The sequence below is a fragment of the Glycine max genome, chromosome 8 (assembly GCF_000004515.6).
Source record: "Glycine max cultivar Williams 82 chromosome 8, Glycine_max_v4.0, whole genome shotgun sequence".
NCBI lineage: Eukaryota > Viridiplantae > Streptophyta > Magnoliopsida > Fabales > Fabaceae > Glycine > Glycine max.
Genome location: NC_038244.2, coordinates 16,693,365 through 16,711,602, shown reverse-complemented (window position 1 = coordinate 16,711,602; position 18,238 = coordinate 16,693,365). Strand labels below are relative to the sequence as shown.

At 32.4% G+C, this 18,238-nt stretch overlaps 2 protein-coding genes across 4 annotated transcripts; one reads left to right on the top strand and one right to left on the bottom strand.

The window, feature by feature from the left end:
* Positions 1-1,956: 1,956 nt before the first annotated feature.
* Positions 1,957-10,116, bottom strand: LOC100790491 (uncharacterized). Of its 3 annotated transcripts, XM_006585528.4 has the most exons (15): positions 9,674-10,112; positions 7,645-8,038; positions 7,382-7,559; positions 7,112-7,251; positions 5,781-7,032; positions 5,579-5,679; positions 5,323-5,467; positions 4,763-4,831; positions 4,618-4,663; positions 4,144-4,511; positions 3,873-3,952; positions 3,628-3,763; positions 3,261-3,444; positions 3,066-3,148; positions 1,957-2,358 (listed from the first exon to the last, which is right to left on the bottom strand). In XM_006585528.4, the coding sequence occupies exons 1-15, from the start codon at positions 9,786-9,788 to the stop codon at positions 2,224-2,226; spliced, it is 3,426 nt and encodes a 1,141-aa protein (XP_006585591.1). In that variant the 5' UTR covers positions 9,789-10,112; the 3' UTR covers positions 1,957-2,223. The 3 variants fall into 3 exon arrangements, 2 of the variants coding, with proteins under 2 accessions (XP_006585591.1, XP_025985461.1); XM_026129676.2 differs by lacking the exons at positions 1,957-2,358; positions 3,066-3,148; positions 3,261-3,444; positions 3,628-3,763; positions 3,873-3,952 and having other exon boundaries at positions 4,206-4,428; positions 9,674-10,115; XR_003267896.2 differs by lacking the exons at positions 1,957-2,358; positions 3,066-3,148; positions 3,261-3,444; ... (1 more) ...; positions 3,873-3,952; positions 4,144-4,511 and adding an exon at positions 4,977-5,068 and having other exon boundaries at positions 9,674-10,116.
* A 2,665-nt stretch (positions 10,117-12,781) lies between these two features.
* Positions 12,782-15,144, top strand: LOC100305824 (uncharacterized). Its single transcript, NM_001250288.2, is given in 7 exon segments — positions 12,782-12,898; positions 13,369-13,395; positions 13,515-13,614; positions 14,154-14,300; positions 14,395-14,475; positions 14,686-14,831; positions 14,980-15,144. Coding segments are annotated over 7 exon segments (624 nt in total). The 5' UTR covers positions 12,782-12,845; the 3' UTR covers positions 15,050-15,144.
* Positions 15,145-18,238: the final 3,094 nt, after the last annotated feature.

Sequence of the window (18,238 nt, the reverse complement as noted above, 5' to 3'; positions counted from 1 at the left end):
TATTTTATAAAACTAAATGCACAGGAACAATTTAATGTGCTGAGATGATTTTATTGTTGTGTCAATACAATTGGGAAACCGTATCTGTTTCACATATCTAGTTCGTAACAATAGAGTCGAGACAAGGCTTGGGGCATTCAAACGAGGCAAAAATACCAAAAAGGGTCACTTTTACATTTTATTTACCAAATAGGGGCTGTTTTGCAATTATTTACCAGGGGGTCTGTTTTTTTATTATAAAGCGCCCCCCAGGAAGGCGCTTCCATGCAGCACGCGAGATGTGACACAGTAGCAGCACGGTAGCGCCCCTGACGCGTCTGGTAGCGCCCTGCCGCTAGGCGCTAGGCGCTACTGGTAGTGTCCAGCGCGTGGGCGCGACTGGTATTGCCCCTGACGCGGGCACGACCCAGTTGCTATGTATTTTTTAAATATATTTTAATAAATTAAGCTGATTAACGATTAAATAATTTAAAAAAATATTTGACATGTACATAATAAATAAATAGTTATCACTTAAGGTTTATAGAATACTTATGTCAACATTTAAAATTGATCACAAAAATTAAAATTGTTGATTTTTCAAAAGTAAAAAATAAAATATTTCCATTAAAAAATAATGGGACTAAAAGTACAAATATAAGAGAATAGAAGAACAAAAATTGTATTTTAACAAAATTAAACATTTAAATTAAAAAAAAAAATACACGCCCCCCTTCCCAGTTCCGTTGAGTCTGGGAGAAAATGTATTTTTTTAGTGGGTCTAAATCTAATTTCTTTTTTTTTTAATGTTAAGAGACGTTTAAACTCAACCAACGTACTGAATCAATGTTTTACTTATTAATTCAATGAGTCATCTGTTATATGCTATAAAGTTTCAAAAGATCATAACTTTTTTTTTTTTTTTTGAAGAAATAAAAGATCATAACCTGGAAATTTCATATTTTATAAAGTTATAAAATTCATATTATACCATAGAAAACTTAATTAAATAACAATTTAATTGAGTTTCGTCGTAAATTAGAAAACTTAATTAAATGACAAATATTTTTTAAAATTATTTAATCGTTAATCAGCTTAATTTATTAAAATATATTTAAAAAATACATAGGCGCTTGGGTCGTGCCCGCGTCAGGGGCACTACCAGTCGCGTCCAGCGGCAGGGCGCTACCAGACGCGCCCGCGTCAGGGGCGCTACCCTGCTGCTACCTCGTGCGCCGCGTTGTGCCACGTGTCGCGTGCTCCATGGAAGCGCCTTCCTGGGGGGCGCTTTGTAATAAAAAAACAGACCCCCCAGGTAAATAATTGCAAAACAGCCCCTATTTGGTAAATAAAATGTAAAAGTGACCGTTTTTGGTGTTTTTGCCTTCAAACGATGACTATCTCTATGCAAATTGTCTACTTGATGGATGTCAACTGGTTACTAGCTACACGCAAAATTTATTCAATATACCCAAGATTTCGACGGATGTAGACATGGATATATTACGAATATATAAGCAAAATTTACAATTCAATATACCCAAGATCTTAAGAATGTAAAATAATAGCGATTGTCTTGTTTCTTTATTCCTATGAAAAAAATAACTTGGGTATATTTAATTTTCATGGGAATAAAAGTAAAATACCTACTTATTCTCACTTCATTCTTTCGTATTTCTTTGTTTATTTACTTCTATTAAATATATTTTTTAAATTACTAATTTTCAAGTAAACATGGAGTAATACATCCAAACATAATGTTTCTTAAAATGTGATTAACGAAAATAAAATTTTATGCCTAGAAACAAGTGCTCCTAAAAGTATTAGCTGGTGGTTTGGATAAGAGTATAAGCCACTTGATGTTCAAAAGGGAATTTACTGACCTCGCTAATAATCCATTTAATAAGAGCTTTCTCGCAATCGACAGATAACTTACAAAACCCTTGACAGCAGATTAGTTGATATGACTCGACAAAATTTTAGCCAATAAAGAATCTCAAAATAATTGCATTAATCTCAAAATTTACATGACGTCTGCCTCAAAATGCCAACCTTAATTACAAAACTTGACTTGGTAGATGGAAAAATTGAATTGCCTTTGGCTCATTAGTTGGCAGAAAGAGAAGGATAGCGGTTGCAGAGACAAAAGGGCAATCAGGAACAATCACAAGAAAAAGAATGTATTTCGGAAGACGAAACATCTAAACCATTATTTCTCCGTGCCTCGTCTGAAAATTGTAATATTTACTGTGTTCTGAACTCACCAAATTTATGCTTTTCTTCATGCAGCTGCTTAAATACATTATCAAGCTCCGGAAATGCCGATGTCAGCAGCAGCTCCAGGATGTCAAAAGCCAGCTGCTTCAAGATAACGGATGACTGCAAGGAAGTCAATTGGAAGTATTTACAACTAAATTAGGGAGAGGGAGAGGGAGAGAGAATGATGAGAGTAATTCTTGCATGAGCATAGTCTACAGGGATGCAAATGAAAACTCAACATAATATTATAAATAACTTCAACACTGACTTCACTATAGAGTACTGACTGTTATTACTAATTACTGTAATATGTCTTGAGTTTTTGATTGATTGTGCCTAATTAAAGCCATGTGCTTGAGCAAGAATAGCTCGAGAAATGATCTCAAAAGGAATTATAAACCCCAAAAGGACATCAATTAACTCCTGTCATGACAAGATTACTATATCCCAATAACACATTAGCATTCTAAAGGTTATAAATTCTAATCAATCATAGCTGAACAGAATAATTTCTTCAGTAATAAATATTTCAATATCTTAATTATACTAGAACGGTTGTCAATTAGAAAAGCATTTTCATGAAAATGGTACCAACGTGATATTGGGGGTGTGGGGGATTTGACAGAAAGACCCAGTTACCCAAAAACGCTGGGATATTTATGATCATGCTCCAAGTGAGAAAGTGAATTATAAATTGGAATGCAATGTTCAGCATCATAAACATCATGGATAATGTTACAACTTACAACCACACCAACACCAAGAAATTAATAGATAGACAAAAGAAGCTTCTGTAGACAACTTCAATTCATTTAGACAAAAATTACCTGAAGGAAAAAATATAAATCCCTTGCACATTGCTCGTACTCCTTCCGACCAACAAGACCTACAATAGCTGGCGGTGCATGATCTACATGAACAGGGATGATCAGCTAAGTACAATATTTTTTTTCAATGGAATTAGATAGACATTGAGTAGACAAAAGTTTGAATATAAATGAGAGCAGTATAACGGGTATTACCAATCATTAGCTCATATACAAATTTTGCACGCCGATCTGCCTCCTGTTTCTGCTCATCATCCAACCTTGGAGAAGACACTTGTGTAGGTTGATTGCCATGAGGAGAATTCTGAGATGGACTAGAAGGTGACGGAGGTCGTCGATTTGGATGCTTGGTTATGAATATTCCATCAGGCCAGAGTATCTGTTAAAGAAAGTTGCAGTCAGAATACCACATCAGTACAACACTAAAGCGATCATGTGCTTATCAGGGTTCTATAAGGAATAAAAATTATAGCATTTCAACAGAGTGAAATAAATTTAAATAATGAGGACAGTCCCCGGAACATCACAATTTAAAAGAGGGGGAGGGAAGCCGGAAGATTACTTGCTCAACTCGCTTGACCCCTGAAGCAACCACTGAACCCTTACGGAGAAGCTGAATTTTCTCTATCAACCAGTCATCAAAGGCATCACCCATTCCTAGTTGTAAGATTTGTTTAGCAACCCAAAAAGCCTTCCGCCTGTATTGCACACAAGACATACATTGTAAGAAGATAAATATGATTACTTGTGGAACTTAAATTTAACAACTTATGTTTAAGGTGAAACGACTACAAATTTTCAAATTACCTAATCCATCCACCATCATGAACCTGGAAGATAACATCAACCAGATCCAAAATGGGTACACTCAAATTTGGTGGCACCCACTGCATTGAAGAATTTTATATTAATCAGAACCAAGATGCGATCAAGCATATAATAATCTAGGAGAAATGATATAAAAAACCAAATACAATCATTTATCTGTTAAATAACAACGATGAATGATAAAATTAAATCATTCATCTATAGTTGAAAAGAATAAAAATACAGAACTAAGATTTATTGTCTTTATAACCTCTGTTGGAAAAGCATCGGAAGCATCATGGTGCACTTCAGAAACTTGATCTGAATTATCTCTTTCTTTCGCTGTCTTCTGCAAGTTATTGGGAGAAGGTGCACTCTTCTGTGCTTGAATGTCTGTATTGCTGCTAGAATTGTCAAATGACTTTCTAGGTTCATGTGTACTCTTTTTTGGCAGAGAAAGAGGTGTGCTGTTTACTTTTGACCTCAATCCATTGGCCTCAACATTAGTTCTTGCTCCCAAAACAGCCTCTTTACTTTCAGCACTGCAGTTTTCTCTCTGAAAGGAAACAGGATCACTTGCAGGTGCAGAGAAGTTCGAAGTGTTTTTAGTCTTCTGAAATGGTTTGGCATTCAAGCCAACTATAATAGTTTTCAATAAAAAAAAAAATCCAAGACATGTCAAAAGATGGGAAAGGGAGATAATAAAACTACAAATGTTCAACATCCTTCATCAACCATGATTCACCTGATAATGTTTCCATGATAGAAAAAGAATTTGAGAATATGTACGTCTGCAATGGATAACATATGATAATAAGAGATAAGCCAGATATTGTTAAAAAAATATTGATAACACAGAAGGGTGGAAGCAGTTGGAAAAGAAATCAGACCTGAGAATCAACACTGAGAAAGTCCCATACTTCAATTGATTCCGAAACTGTTGGTAGTTGCATGAGTTTCTGAGGACCAATAAGTCACGAGTCAACAAAAATATTGGTTGAATCATTGAAAATCATTAGCATAGACAGAAAAAGAACTCTACATGATACACACAAAAGGAAGTATTATCTCAAAATAAAGGTACACTCATATCCAATATCTTTCCTGCACACTTATATCCAACATCTATCCTGCTGGTAACAGAATATTGGTGATCCCAGTTCTATCACAGTACTAAAACCAGATAATTTATTCCTCTACAGAAAAAACAAAAAGTTAATTAAGAATGGAAATTTAAAAATCATTAAAAATGCATGCCTACCAATTAGCCAAAGTAACAATTAGGTAAGAGAAAATTATGTCTCAAGCAATAGTGTATAAACACAACAGAAAAGGACAAGCCAAACAAAATTTATCCAAAAGTGTGTTCTAATGCCATGCATTGGGTAGTGGGAGGGAGGAACCAGAGAAATGCAAAAGTTTAATACATAAAAAAGTCTGTTAAGTTGACCTTCAAATATTTATCCAGTAATTCACACCGCTCTTGAATGACTGGTACATCTAAACCAGTTGACAGAAAATGTTTTGGTGGCAAATGAAGATTATACTCAGGGAACTCTTTCAGGCGTCGATGTAGCTCCTCAAAATGGCGAAACCTCAAAAAATGTAATAAAAAAAAGGAAGGAAAACAAGAAACGTGTGAAAACACTGTAGACTGAAAACATTTATTAGAAACATTGATATAAGACATAGCAGAAACTTAGCACCTTCTTTTAATCGACCAACTGTTGTTATTTACATCTGTAACGGATATGGAGTAAACAGCAAAGGTTTTTGAGCCACTCTTCACAATATTTGCACCTAAGACCTGCAACAGTAAATTATCTTACATTTTTCATATACAAACATTTTAGTATATGAACTTGTTCATCATTAATTAAAGGAGCTACATATCACCATCATAAGTACCTCACATCTCAACTTGTAAAAGGAATCTACGGCAGAGGAACTTTTCAGGGGATCAACAGACAAACTACAAGAATCTGATATAGAAATAGAGTAGGCAGAAGAGGAGGCAGCTGCTCCACTATAAAGTCTACCCAAACTTTCCATATCACCATCATCACTGGACTCCTCAGAATTTATATGTGATTTTGAAGAATTAAGTATGTCTTGACCATCTCCAGATAAAAAGCTTGTTCTCTCAACTTCCTGCCACGTTTGTGTTTTATGACCACCAGGCCAAGACCCTTGACTGCCAGATTGGGCTCTGGATAATCTTGGATACCGAGAATGGCTCTTGTTCTTTTTCTTTGCACCGTGATGGTCAAAATTTTCAAGTGGGTGATGAACATAAGAAACAGCCTGGTTTCTATTACTTTTTCCATCCCAAACCTTAGTGACAGGGGAATCAAGACCAGTGACTGTACTACTTTCGTTATCTTCAGAGGTATAAGAAGTACTGCTCTCTGAATCACTCATCTGCCCATAAATGTGGCTGTGCTCATCATCTTTAAAAGAGGCAACTGACTCATCGTCTTTGTATGAGGTAACTGAAGTTGATCCATTCTTGTCTACATTAATGGATGTATTTTCTACAGAGAATTGACTGCTGTGTCCAGAATTAATGTGGCGTCTCTTAGGGGGAAGAATAAGCTTGGAATTACTATCTCTTTCTTTTGGTCCAGATATTGCTTTCATATGATCTACCTTCGGCAGTTTCCCTACCACAGGATGCTGCGAAACATGCTCATTTGACTGGTTCTCACCATCCTTTTTCTTGTAATTTTTGCCTTTAGTCCACATATTCTCAAAATTTTCTGGAGCAAGAGCTTGGGTCTTTCTGCGAGAGATGACATCTAAAATATCTCCCCACTCTCCTGAGCGATGTTGTTGAAGGCCTTGGTCATCATTAGCTTGGGAGTTTGCAGGCAATGAGTTCCATGTACGGGAAGGTCGAGCATCAATTGAAAGCAACGGATCTTTAGTAATATTATCACGGGCATTATTTTTAGCACATGGCTCTGCATTTTTAGATGGACCATTCCTTAGCTGCACAAGCTCAACACCAGTAACAGAAGGATCTGAAGTCTTGGAGAAATCATCAGATGAGATTTGTATCTCATCTGGTTTAGTGTGAGATGCCTCTTGAGCTGCAGGAACCCCCTTGTTAACCTTGGTCTTGTTAACTACCACAGATTCAATTCTTTCATTAACAAATCTGTCAGCAAAAAAAAAAGGGGAGAATGAGAACAACAACATACATCAAGAATGATACAAAAATGGGAGAAAACAGATACCTTGGATTTGCTAAGTTTAGGACAGGCCGTATTACAGCACATGCAAGAAGCTCCCTGACAGTATATCGAAAGAAAGAACACTGTAAATCCTCAGACTTGAAAGTAACATGCATAAGACCTGTCATCAGATGCTGCAAAACCTGCAAGTTAAGAATACACACAGCATTATAACCCAAAATTAAAAAATGCAAGAAAAGAATATGGCCCATGGATGAAAACAAAATACCCCATTACTCAATGCATACATATAAAACAAGAAAGTGAAAAAACCTTATGCTCGGCTTCTGCAGAAAATAAAGCAGGATGCAATTTGTTCTCAGCAGCCAAAACAATTTTTAGTTCCATGTCTTGACTTTCGATTGTTAATGAACCTGTATGTTGCTTTTCAATCTTTGAGTGGGCAGCACGAAACAGCTCCAAATGTGTGCAAATGAGATTAATAAGATCCCTGAACCAAAAAAGGTTAACTCCCAGTCAATCAAATTACAATCTGAAATAAAGAAAAACCACAGTTGAAAAATGACACTGAGAACCTTATTAAAAAATCTATCAAATTTATGTTTCTCATGCGTCCGGAAATTTCCCCAAGAACACCATTAATTATTTGCACTAACTCCTCGGGACCCTCTTTGTCTGGTGTTAAGCGAGAATACCAAAGATCTGTCACCCACTCAGAAATTAAATGTCTGGTGAAGTTATCGATTGCATCCTCAACAACAGGAGAATTCACTTTTGTTCTCCACTCAAACTTTGCAATAACTTTATGATTTTCAACAGGCTTCTTTGAAGACTGAACATTGGTGGAGCCTGCTTTATTGTTGTATGCTGCAGCTTTTCTCTTCATTTCAAAATCTAGTGATAAATAGCGGAGAATAATAATTAAGGAGGCTGCAGCTGGCAAGTTGACCCAAACTGAGGAGCTTGTCACTGAAATGAAAGCAAAAGAAATTAAACCAAAAAACAACATGAAGCTAGAAATTAACCAGTGAGAACCTCTAGGTCTTGAGGAATAAGGCATTTGCTTGAAGACATGAACCAGTATCAACAAAATTTATCATTACCAAAAGAACACAACGGCAGTAGGGGCATTTGAAGAACCAACTCTAGCTGATAAAAGTGATGAAACTCAACTAAACTGTAGGGCACTTGTGGTTTCATTGAAAGATAATATTTCAGGATTTTTTCCTTAGAATTTATTCATAATTTAGACAAAATCTCAAAGCTTTTGAATAAAACAAAGTCTGCTATGGTGTTCCTCTCCCCTTCAAAATAACAATTCAAAACTGCCAAATTCTATACTGACCTCAACCCCTTTTTACTTTCTTTATCTATCCCTAATTCGAATCCAACAAGGTCATGGGTTTATTACTTATTAAGCTTCAACTGCAATTAAATACTCAAATATAATCATGGTTCTGTTTTTCTTATCTTGCTTAAACAAAATCACACACAAAAAATGCATAAGGAGGAGATATCACAAAAAAACATACCATAATTTTCAGTAGCTATGAGACTAAACCACTGCACAGATATATTCAGGGTCTAGAATGGGGTCAAAGGACTATTGGCTTGCAATGCACAACAAAGGGGGTCAAATATAATTATTATATATTGATTTCTAATAATCTTGATGTGGTTTTCAAAGTACCTACTTAAGGAGGTTTTATAAAAAATTTCAAGGTGACTATGATAGAGTTATATGGATTGTGAAAGTTTTGGACTATTGTTCACTTTTCACCCAACACCCGCGTTTTTTATAATGTCTATAGAAGTGACCATTATGTTAAAACACAATGTGCAACATGCACTTTCATGTCTGAATAAATATAAGCAATTCCCTTTAGTTGTGAAGTCTTGAGTTTCTACCTAGTACATAACAGGTTCTACCCTGGAACGATAGCTAACCCAAATTCTTTCCAACATTTCATGCTTCCACAATGGATCACTTTGCTTAGTACCGTATCGCATCACCAACAAAAACAAAGAAGCAAGTAGGATATCCAAAAGAGAACAAAAGAAAACAGAAGCTACTCTTTGATGGTGAAAAATGTAGCAATACTTATACAATTAACTAAAGCAACACTTTTGTACTCAAAATAATTTTTTGAACATCCAATATTCCTAATTATACAAGAAATCTATATTTTGCTTTCTAACAGCAACCAGAGAGATAAGCGGAATCGAGCTGAACTTTTTCCACAGAAAACCTTCCTGCAAAACAGCTCCAAACGAAATCATCTTCTCTTAAAACTGATAAACAGACAATCCTATGTCCTAAATTAAACAGCATTGTTGAATTAGTTTTTCCAAATTAAGACGCAATAGATGCTAAACGCCACATGAATTTATTCCTACCATTCTTTTCACACAGCAAGTAATGTAGTAACGACTATGATGCCTTCAAAACCCTGAGCACTTATTGACAAAACATCGGGAAAAAAAAGCTGCTGAAACTAAACAAACAAAAGCATACACAAAACGCTCTGAATTGAAGTAGATAGAACAAAACACACGCATGAACGATTACGGAGTGAAACGAATTGAAGGGAAAGTGAAGCTCACAGGACATGAGATAGGAGAGTCCTACGACGCATATGACGAGGATGACGATCCGTTTCTTAGCTTCCTCGACGAGGTCTCTCACAGCCACCTGGTTCGGCTTCGGCGGCATGTTCATCTCAAAATTCACAGAATCGCCGCGCAATTCGGAAAAGCAAAAACTCAATTCAAATCAATCTCAGTCTCATTGGAAAGGAAATTCGGTTGATGAAGAATTGAATTGAATCAAGGAAGGATGGAACGGTGAGAGCATTAGTTAGATAGGTTTTCGGGTTGCGTTTGCCGGAGATGGCAATGGGGGCGGTGGTGATGGCGTGGGGTGGCTTGTGTGCTTTATTTTCTCACTTCGTGTGTCAGTTTTCTCTTGGAACTTTCTCTCCTCTGATGTTGACGTGGGATTTCTTTTCCACTCTGATTCAATCTATGGTTATGCTATTGCCATTTCCATTCCTTCTCTGCTTAACATATATTTCTGTTTTTTGCTTTTTATTTTTTCCATATTTCAATTTTATAAAAAAACAACACATTTAAAGTTGACAAAATTATTGGATTTGTTGGCCATTGCATTATGAGGGAGATGATATTTTAAACTTTCTGGAAAAAAAAAATATGCAAATAAAAAAAATTATTCGTTAAAAGGAAATAAAAAATTATTTTATATAAAAACTTTATGAGAATGTTAGTTTAAAAATAGATTTGTTTGTTTGTTCTTGAGAGGTTCTATGGATGAAAAAAATCACTCTTGTGTATTTCTTGATTTTCTTATCCTTAAGATAAAGAAGTGAAACTTGATTAACCACATTTCAGATATTAACTCACTTCATTTTATATTGTTTCTTTTTAACCTAATTTGTTTTTTGAAAACATTTTATTTCTTCGTCTAAACCTAATTTTTCATTTCATCCAATCACAATTGTTGTCCCACAACTTGATTTAATTATGTATTTTGTTGTCAATTTTATAGATTTGTCTTAATTTTTTCGTTGAGATATCTCTCCATCTTGTTCTTAGTCACCTTCTCTTTTGAAAATGTTATGTTTGTTTGTTAGATTACAATTGTTACACAAAATCACATGCTTTTTTTGTTTGATTTCTTGTGTGCATGTGTGGAGATAGTAAGTTAGTTTGACATTATATTAGAGCCTGATTTGATTATGTATTTTATCGTCAATTTTATAGATTTATCTCAATTTCTTCATTTAATAATTTTCTTTTGTTCTTGATCTGTGTGATTGTTTTAGGACTAATAATATTCAACGATGTTGATGTTGATTTTGATGATTTGTTTGTGGTGCATGTATGAATGTTTGGTGGGTTGTTAATGCTTACTTATTAGTTTATGACCCCTTTACAAAGTATGAGGTGTGTTTGATCTTGGATGCTAATATATAGTTTTTGGCTTTATTCTTCGGATGGATGGTTGTTGTTAGGGTACAACATGAATTAAGGATAACCTCTTGGACATTGGAATGCCAGATTTTCAAAAGAAGCTAACTTTATTTTTCCAAGGAGGGTAAGGGAGGAGTTTAATGGTCCATGGCTACAACAATTGGAGACCACCTTGACTAACAAAAGAAGGACTACATTTAGGAGACATTCTTTCGATGATGTTTTAATTTTCTTTAAGTATTTTGCTTATTCTTATGAGTCTAATCCTCTTTTAATTATGTTCCTCGTTGTTACCGCTTATTGTTTTGTCTTAGATTTCACTATAAATTTTACTTATTTGTTTCAAACAAATTTATTTTTGTGCATTTTTTCGTTGTGATTCAAGTTATTTTTCGATTACTAGAAAATTTCTCCTATAGTCCATGATAATGTTTTTCACCATCCCTCCCATGCATTTATAAGCTGTGAGCAATAATAAATATTTACTAGATTTTATAACGTGCAAATAAGTTTACAAGTTTGATTAAATTATAATTTTTTAACTTGTACTATTTAAAAATATATATAAATAATTAATTTTTTAATTTTTTAAAAATATTTAGTATCATATGAAATATGATTACATAAAAATTGAGTAAAAAAAATTAATTATGTTTTCAAGTGTATTTTCAATTAAATTTATGATGATTTGTTTTTTCTTCAAGTAATAATAGTGATGTATTATTATTTATAAAAAAAGTGATGTAATACATATATGAAATATATAAATTTAAAAGAAAATAATAGATATAAATTTATAATTATTTAAAGTAAAACTAATTAAACTCATGCACTATACAATAATTCATTGTAAATGAAATTGTTAATTATTATTGTGTATTTTTTTTAAACTAAACATATTGATTATAATTTTTATGAGATTATCATTATTAAATTAAATATATCAAATATTATAATTTATTAATGTAATTTATCAAATATTTTCTTAAAAATTATATATTTTATATTTATTAACATTTAAATAAGAAAAAAATGGTAAATAACTAACTTAACTCTAAAAATAATAATAGTTTAAAAAAAATTGATAATAATGATTGAAGTAAATTTCACACTTATATAATTTTTCTCTGATATGTAAAATATGGAAAAAATTATGATGAAACATTTATTTTTCATTTTTAAATCTATTTTTCTTATGTGAATAATATAAGTTCAAAAAGAATATATAATAAAAATATATGAATATATAATACTATGTAATTATTAAAATTTGTCTGTATACTATGTAATTATTAAAATTTGTCTGTTTATTTTATTTATTTTTTATGTAATGTTAATATGTAGTAATTTTAAATATATTTATTATTAAAATTTATTTTAAATTTATCAAAATAGTCTAATTTTTAATCCCAAATCATGTTACAGTAGATCCATTTTTATCATACTTAAATTTATAACATACTTATAACTCAAACTTATATTTACAAACTTTAATCCAAATTGAAGTAAATAAAAAAAAAACTTTAATCCAAATATCTAATAGATGTAAGCTAAAAGAGTAGTTAAATGAAGATGAGTGGGGCAGTTTGGGAAGAAAAAAGAGTGAATCACGGCTGGCATTCGTTGTTTAGTTGGTAACTCTCTTCTGTTCCTCCATCTGTCTTTCAAACTTCCTGTCGCGCAAATAACTCTAAACTAAACACTTCCATACACAAATTTTCTCTCCCAGAAAAAAAAAATATTTTCATTTCATTTTCGAGTAAAAGTAAAACACAGTTCCTGATCAATGGCATCTCGCCGCCGCATGTTATTGAAGGTCATAATCCTCGGAGACAGCGGGTACCCTTCTTCTTCTTCTTCTTCTCTTAATTTCATATTTTTTCTGTTTAATTTAATCAACAAATGGTTTAAATCATATAGTCTGGCCAGAAGAGAAAAAGGGTTGTTGCATTTATCTTCGAAGTTTATAGTTTTTGTTCAAATTTCCGATCTTTTGTTTGTTTTGCAATACAAAATTATTGGAATATTTCTTCCAGGAACATTAGGCGTTAACAATTTAGGGGGAAAATGGAAGTGATTAATGGTTGTGTTTACATGAAACTTCCTCGTGTAAATGAACCTTTTGGAAGTATCAGAAAAAAGAAAAATGGTTATAGATTCTATAGATTTGCAATTTTCTAGCATTGGTTAGCTTCATATTATGACCATGCATACCAATATTTGAAAGCTTATGATGCCAGTTCAATGCAATTTCTGTTTAGTTAGTTATTCACCATGTTCTCTCTGCTAATTGACATTTTTTTTGGCAGGGTTGGTAAAACATCACTGATGAATCAGTATGCCCAAATCTCAGATTTTTCTCTTTTTTTTTTTATGACTGTCGGGAAATATCTGATGTCTATTTTTCTATTTGATTTTTGTTAACATGATCATTATTTCCTCTCCTTGAATCTAGGTATGTGAATCGTAAATTTAGTAATCAGTATAAGGCAACCATCGGTGCAGATTTTCTTACCAAGGAAGTTCAATTTGAAGATAGGTTGTTCACATTGCAGGTGAGAGATATAAAACTATGTAGTCTTTTTGTAATATGTTCTCCAGTTAATTACAATTACCTGCTGCTGCTGATCTGTTTTGAATTGAGCTATTATGTTATTCAATCTCATATCACCACCTATATAATCTAAATCAATTTTTGCACAGCTTATCAATTTATTTTTATTAGCTCTATAATAACTTTTACCCCTTAGATTCACTAAGTGACTCATGGTGCTGTTCAAATTAAAGTAACTAGAGTGTCTTCTATTCTCACAAGTATTTGGATTTCTTTTTAAACCTTAATATTCTTAGTTTATAATATAAATATCTTCACTTCTTCCTCCCACACTCATATTTTTTTCCATGCAATTCATTTGCCGGTATCTGATGATTGTTGGGGCTAGTACTTGACACTTTCGTCTTGATAAAAGGTCAATATTTGGCTGTATTTTTTGCTGTCATATTCATTAAGCAGTTCTGTATTCTTTGATCTGTTTGACGTTTATGAAAGAGAGATTAATTATCTAAAATTGAGATGTTCTTACCATACATGCAGATTTGGGATACTGCTGGTCAAGAACGGTTTCAAAGTCTTGGTGTGGCTTTCTACCGTGGTGCAGATTGCTGTGTCCTTGTTTATGATGTAAACGTCATGAAATCCTTTGACAACCTTAACCACTGGCGAGAAGAATTTCTTATTCAGGTAATTTATTTTAACCACTCTCCTGTTTTGTGGTATCTCCATATTACCTTTATTGAAGATCAGTGAGAAACTCATGCAAATATTTTATTTTCAGGCTAGTCCGTCTGATCCTGAAAACTTTCCATTTGTTGTGTTGGGAAACAAAATAGATGTTGATGGTGGAAATAGCAGAGTTGTAAGTTACTTCTCTTCTCATGGCATAAATTGCTTATTGACCGTCACAAAATTCCTGTGTACAATTATCTGTGGTGAATAAGCTTTCTGCTATAGACTATAGTTGTGAGAAGATATGATTTAGGCTACTCTCTTATGAATATACACCTTGTGTTTGGTGGTGGTTATTTCTACATGCATCCGTTCCTTACAACCTCTTCATTTGTTGCAGATTTCTGAGAAGAAAGCAAAGGCATGGTGTGCTTCGAAGGGAAACATACCATACTTTGAGACCTCAGCAAAAGAAGGATTTAATGTTGAAGCTGCTTTCCAGTGCATAGCAAAAAATGCACTCAAGAATGAGCCTGAAGAAGAAATGTGAGCATTCCTAAACTATTTTTAAGTTTTCTTTATGCATGGAAATGGTTTACAATTATTTACTTCTAAAAGTTCAAGTGTAACAATTTACATTTTACTCATCACAAGGCTAAAGTATGTTTTATACTTTTATGTTTGATTGTATCAGGTACCTGCCCGACACAATTGATGTTGGTGGTGGTGGACGACAACAGAGATCTACTGGCTGTGAATGTTGAGTGGAGAGAATTCTATGAACTAGCTTTATTTGCTTGTTTTATGCCAAAATACTCATGGATTATTAGCCTGCAACTACTTTATTACTTATGTAAAGCCAAGGACAAAATTTCAAAATTTATTTTGTATCTATCTAGTGAATTAGATGTCCATCATGTTTTTCTTTCCTTCTATTTATTCCTCTTTATCTTTAATGTTTGAGACACTTATGACAAATGTTCCTCCATATCAGGAAATGTATGCTGAAAATTGTTTTGTTCGATTGAGTTTAAGTATAGTTTTAAATTAGGGCATAATTTACCCCTTCTAGTTCCGAACTTTCTCATCAGTCAATGTGCTATGTCTTTATTATTATTATTTTTTTATTGTGTCACTTAACCTTTATTTACTTTGGATTAGATTGAAACCGTTCATTTTGGGTCAAAGCTAATTCCGTACAGTTTCTGTATCACTTAACTCCCCTTTATTTTTTGAACTAAAGTAAAAGTATTTTAGTTTTCTATCAACGCTAACGTTAACATTTTTTATTTTTGGTTGACAATGGTATTTTTGAGTGCAAATTTATTAAAATGTGTTGAATCACACACAAGGAGGCGTGTAAAAAATAGTTTTTATTTTTATTTTGCATCATTTGCTGAAAATCACTTTCAATGGAGATTGATATTTCACTTGTTGAAAGGAGGCATGGAAACTTCAATTTGTGTAAGATTGTGTTGGGTGGCAAAAGGATACATGATTAGAATCGTTCTCAACAGAATTATTATGGAAAGTTGCTTGTGACACTTTAATGACGATTAATAATAAAAGATGTTGGCTTTGTAGAGGATGGATGCAATGTATCTTTTATGTGACAGACATGAGTAATTGTCCTTCACGCACGGACAAGGATAAACATTTTTCACACTACCATATCTCACCTTTGATTCCATCAAAGTTATATAATCACGTACAAAAAACTACACCTTGCATATCATAGTTAACGTAGAAATCTGAGTTATATATCTTACATTAATTGTCACAAATTAAGACAATTCTTTGACAAAAGAGGATTTCACACAATTGAAGTCAACATTAATGCCAAACTTACTAATTTCACTTTAATTTAACTTAGAGAGGGATAGTAATAGTTTGATTAGTTTCACATTGATCTAAAGTAGACGGAGGTTAGATGTTACTAAAAGTTAATTAATGTTAACTTTGATAGAAAAAATTAATCATTTCAATTTAATTTAAAGTAAACGGGGTTAAATGACACTAAAAAAATAAGAGAGGGTAAGTTGTGAAAGTATAAAAAAACTAAAAGAAGTAAACTACAATTTATTCTTTAAATTATGTATTAAATGCAAATATTATACTGCATGTACTGTCCTAGTATAGGACGTGTGTCATGTAAGACAAAGAATTTGCATTACATATAATTTTAAAATATAAAAAATTATCAATAGTTTTTTGCTGATAAAAAATATAGAAAAATACTACTGTTTTTTCATCATTTGGTTTATGAACTAAAAAAATCGCGTGTTGCATTTCCCACCTACTTTTTGACATTCTTTTCTTTTTGGTTTCCCTCCCTTTTTCAAAAGTTTTCCAATCTCCATTTGATTTTAAAATACAGAAGATGCCAATCGTGCATGATAATGATATTCCTTTATTTGAAATCTCAAAAGATGTCAAACCTTTCATATCACAACTTTCAAGTTTAATTTCAACATTTTATTTTGGGTATATTATCTTCTTGGTTCCTTGCCGTAATTTGGTTCTTTAAGTATTGTTTTTTTTTTTATAATATGTTATTCTTTTTAAAACATTGATCGTTTTTATTTTTTTAATAAAATTTTAAACTTTTTTTCATTCATGTTAGACATAAAATTTATCTTATTAAATTCATTTACATAAAACTATGAAAATCAACTAATCTTTATCAATTTCTAAAAATTCTTGAGTATCTTATTACGTGTTGACGTGTTGATTGCTGTACAATAGAAAGTTATTATTATTTTCTATTTTTCTCACTTCTTTCTTATAAAGCTTTTCACTTTAATTTTTTTTTACCCACACCTAATTTCATTTCACTTTTATTTCATTTAGTTTCGTTTATCTGGAAACACATTTTATTTTATTCTATATTTTTGGTATATTCTATATCGTTAACTAAATTACTCTTAATATCGATTTTTAACGATAAGAGACGATTTTAGTGTGTTAAAACACCTTAAATATAATGACCCGTAGCAAACTTAGCATCATAACAAATATAATTTGATATAATATAATATAGTATCTTTCATGTGATATAAAGCAGATTTATTATATTAAACATTATATAATGTAACACAAGTACATATTTTTGTAAGAGATTAATGTTTATCAATCATAATGTAAAATAATTTTATATAATTATTTAATTATAAATTCTTTTAAAATAATTATCTGATTAAATAATCATGTACAACTTTTTACCCACCGAATGCGTAACCCTTTTTCTCTTCTTTTAATGGGCTTATAACATTGTCTTCTAAAAGATTCACGGACTGCATGCTTTGATACATTATCTAAATACTTTTCTTTACATGATTATCTGAAACATTCTATAACGTAAATTCTGAACCTTTGGACCACAAGAAAATTACTGACATTCTTACACTTTGTTTTCAAATATATAGTAAAATACTATAAGCATTGAAAATACAGTATCTTTCGAGCAACAAGCTCTGTATCTGTTTGCTGAGTTAAAACGCTTGCTTTTCATCATCTCGGTTGAAATTTGAAAATAAGAAAACAGGACAAAAACAATTTAAGACGCTATTTTTTTATTAAAAAAAATTCTATTTTCATTTCTTTTTCCCACACATGACTACAAAGATGTTACTATATTATCACTTTGTTTCCTAATTACATTATTTCCAAGTAAAATTTTAAAATGCCTTATCTGCTGCAGTTGCAAGAAAACATTGCTATGTGCAAAGTTTATCTGTACATCTAGTCATTTTCAAATGGTTGAAGTTGGAGATATAAGGTTGACTTTGGGGAGAACAGGAAAGGGAAAAGTGAGAAAAAGAAGTTGTGGGTTCAAATCCTCCCAAAAGGAGATCTCTAACAAAACTAACATTTCTCAATAAAAAATGATAGAAGTTGATATACCTCAATCCATGTTTGAGGAAAAAGGTAAGAAGCTTTATGTAGTCAACCTA

What these genes read in the sequence shown, in the direction of transcription:
- LOC100790491 (XM_006585528.4), bottom strand. Translation starts at nt 9,788, where the DNA reads ATGAACATGCCGCCGAAGCCGAACCAGGTGGCTGTGAGAGACCTCGTC. An exon ending in AGTTGGTCGATTAAAAGAAG is followed by an intron (nt 5,468 to 5,578) that starts GTGCTAAGTTTC and finishes ACATTTTTTGAG; the next exon opens with GTTTCGCCATTTTGAGGAGC. An exon ending in TACTGGATAAATATTTGAAG is followed by an intron (nt 4,832 to 5,322) that starts GTCAACTTAACA and finishes ATTGGTCCTCAG; the next exon opens with AAACTCATGCAACTACCAAC.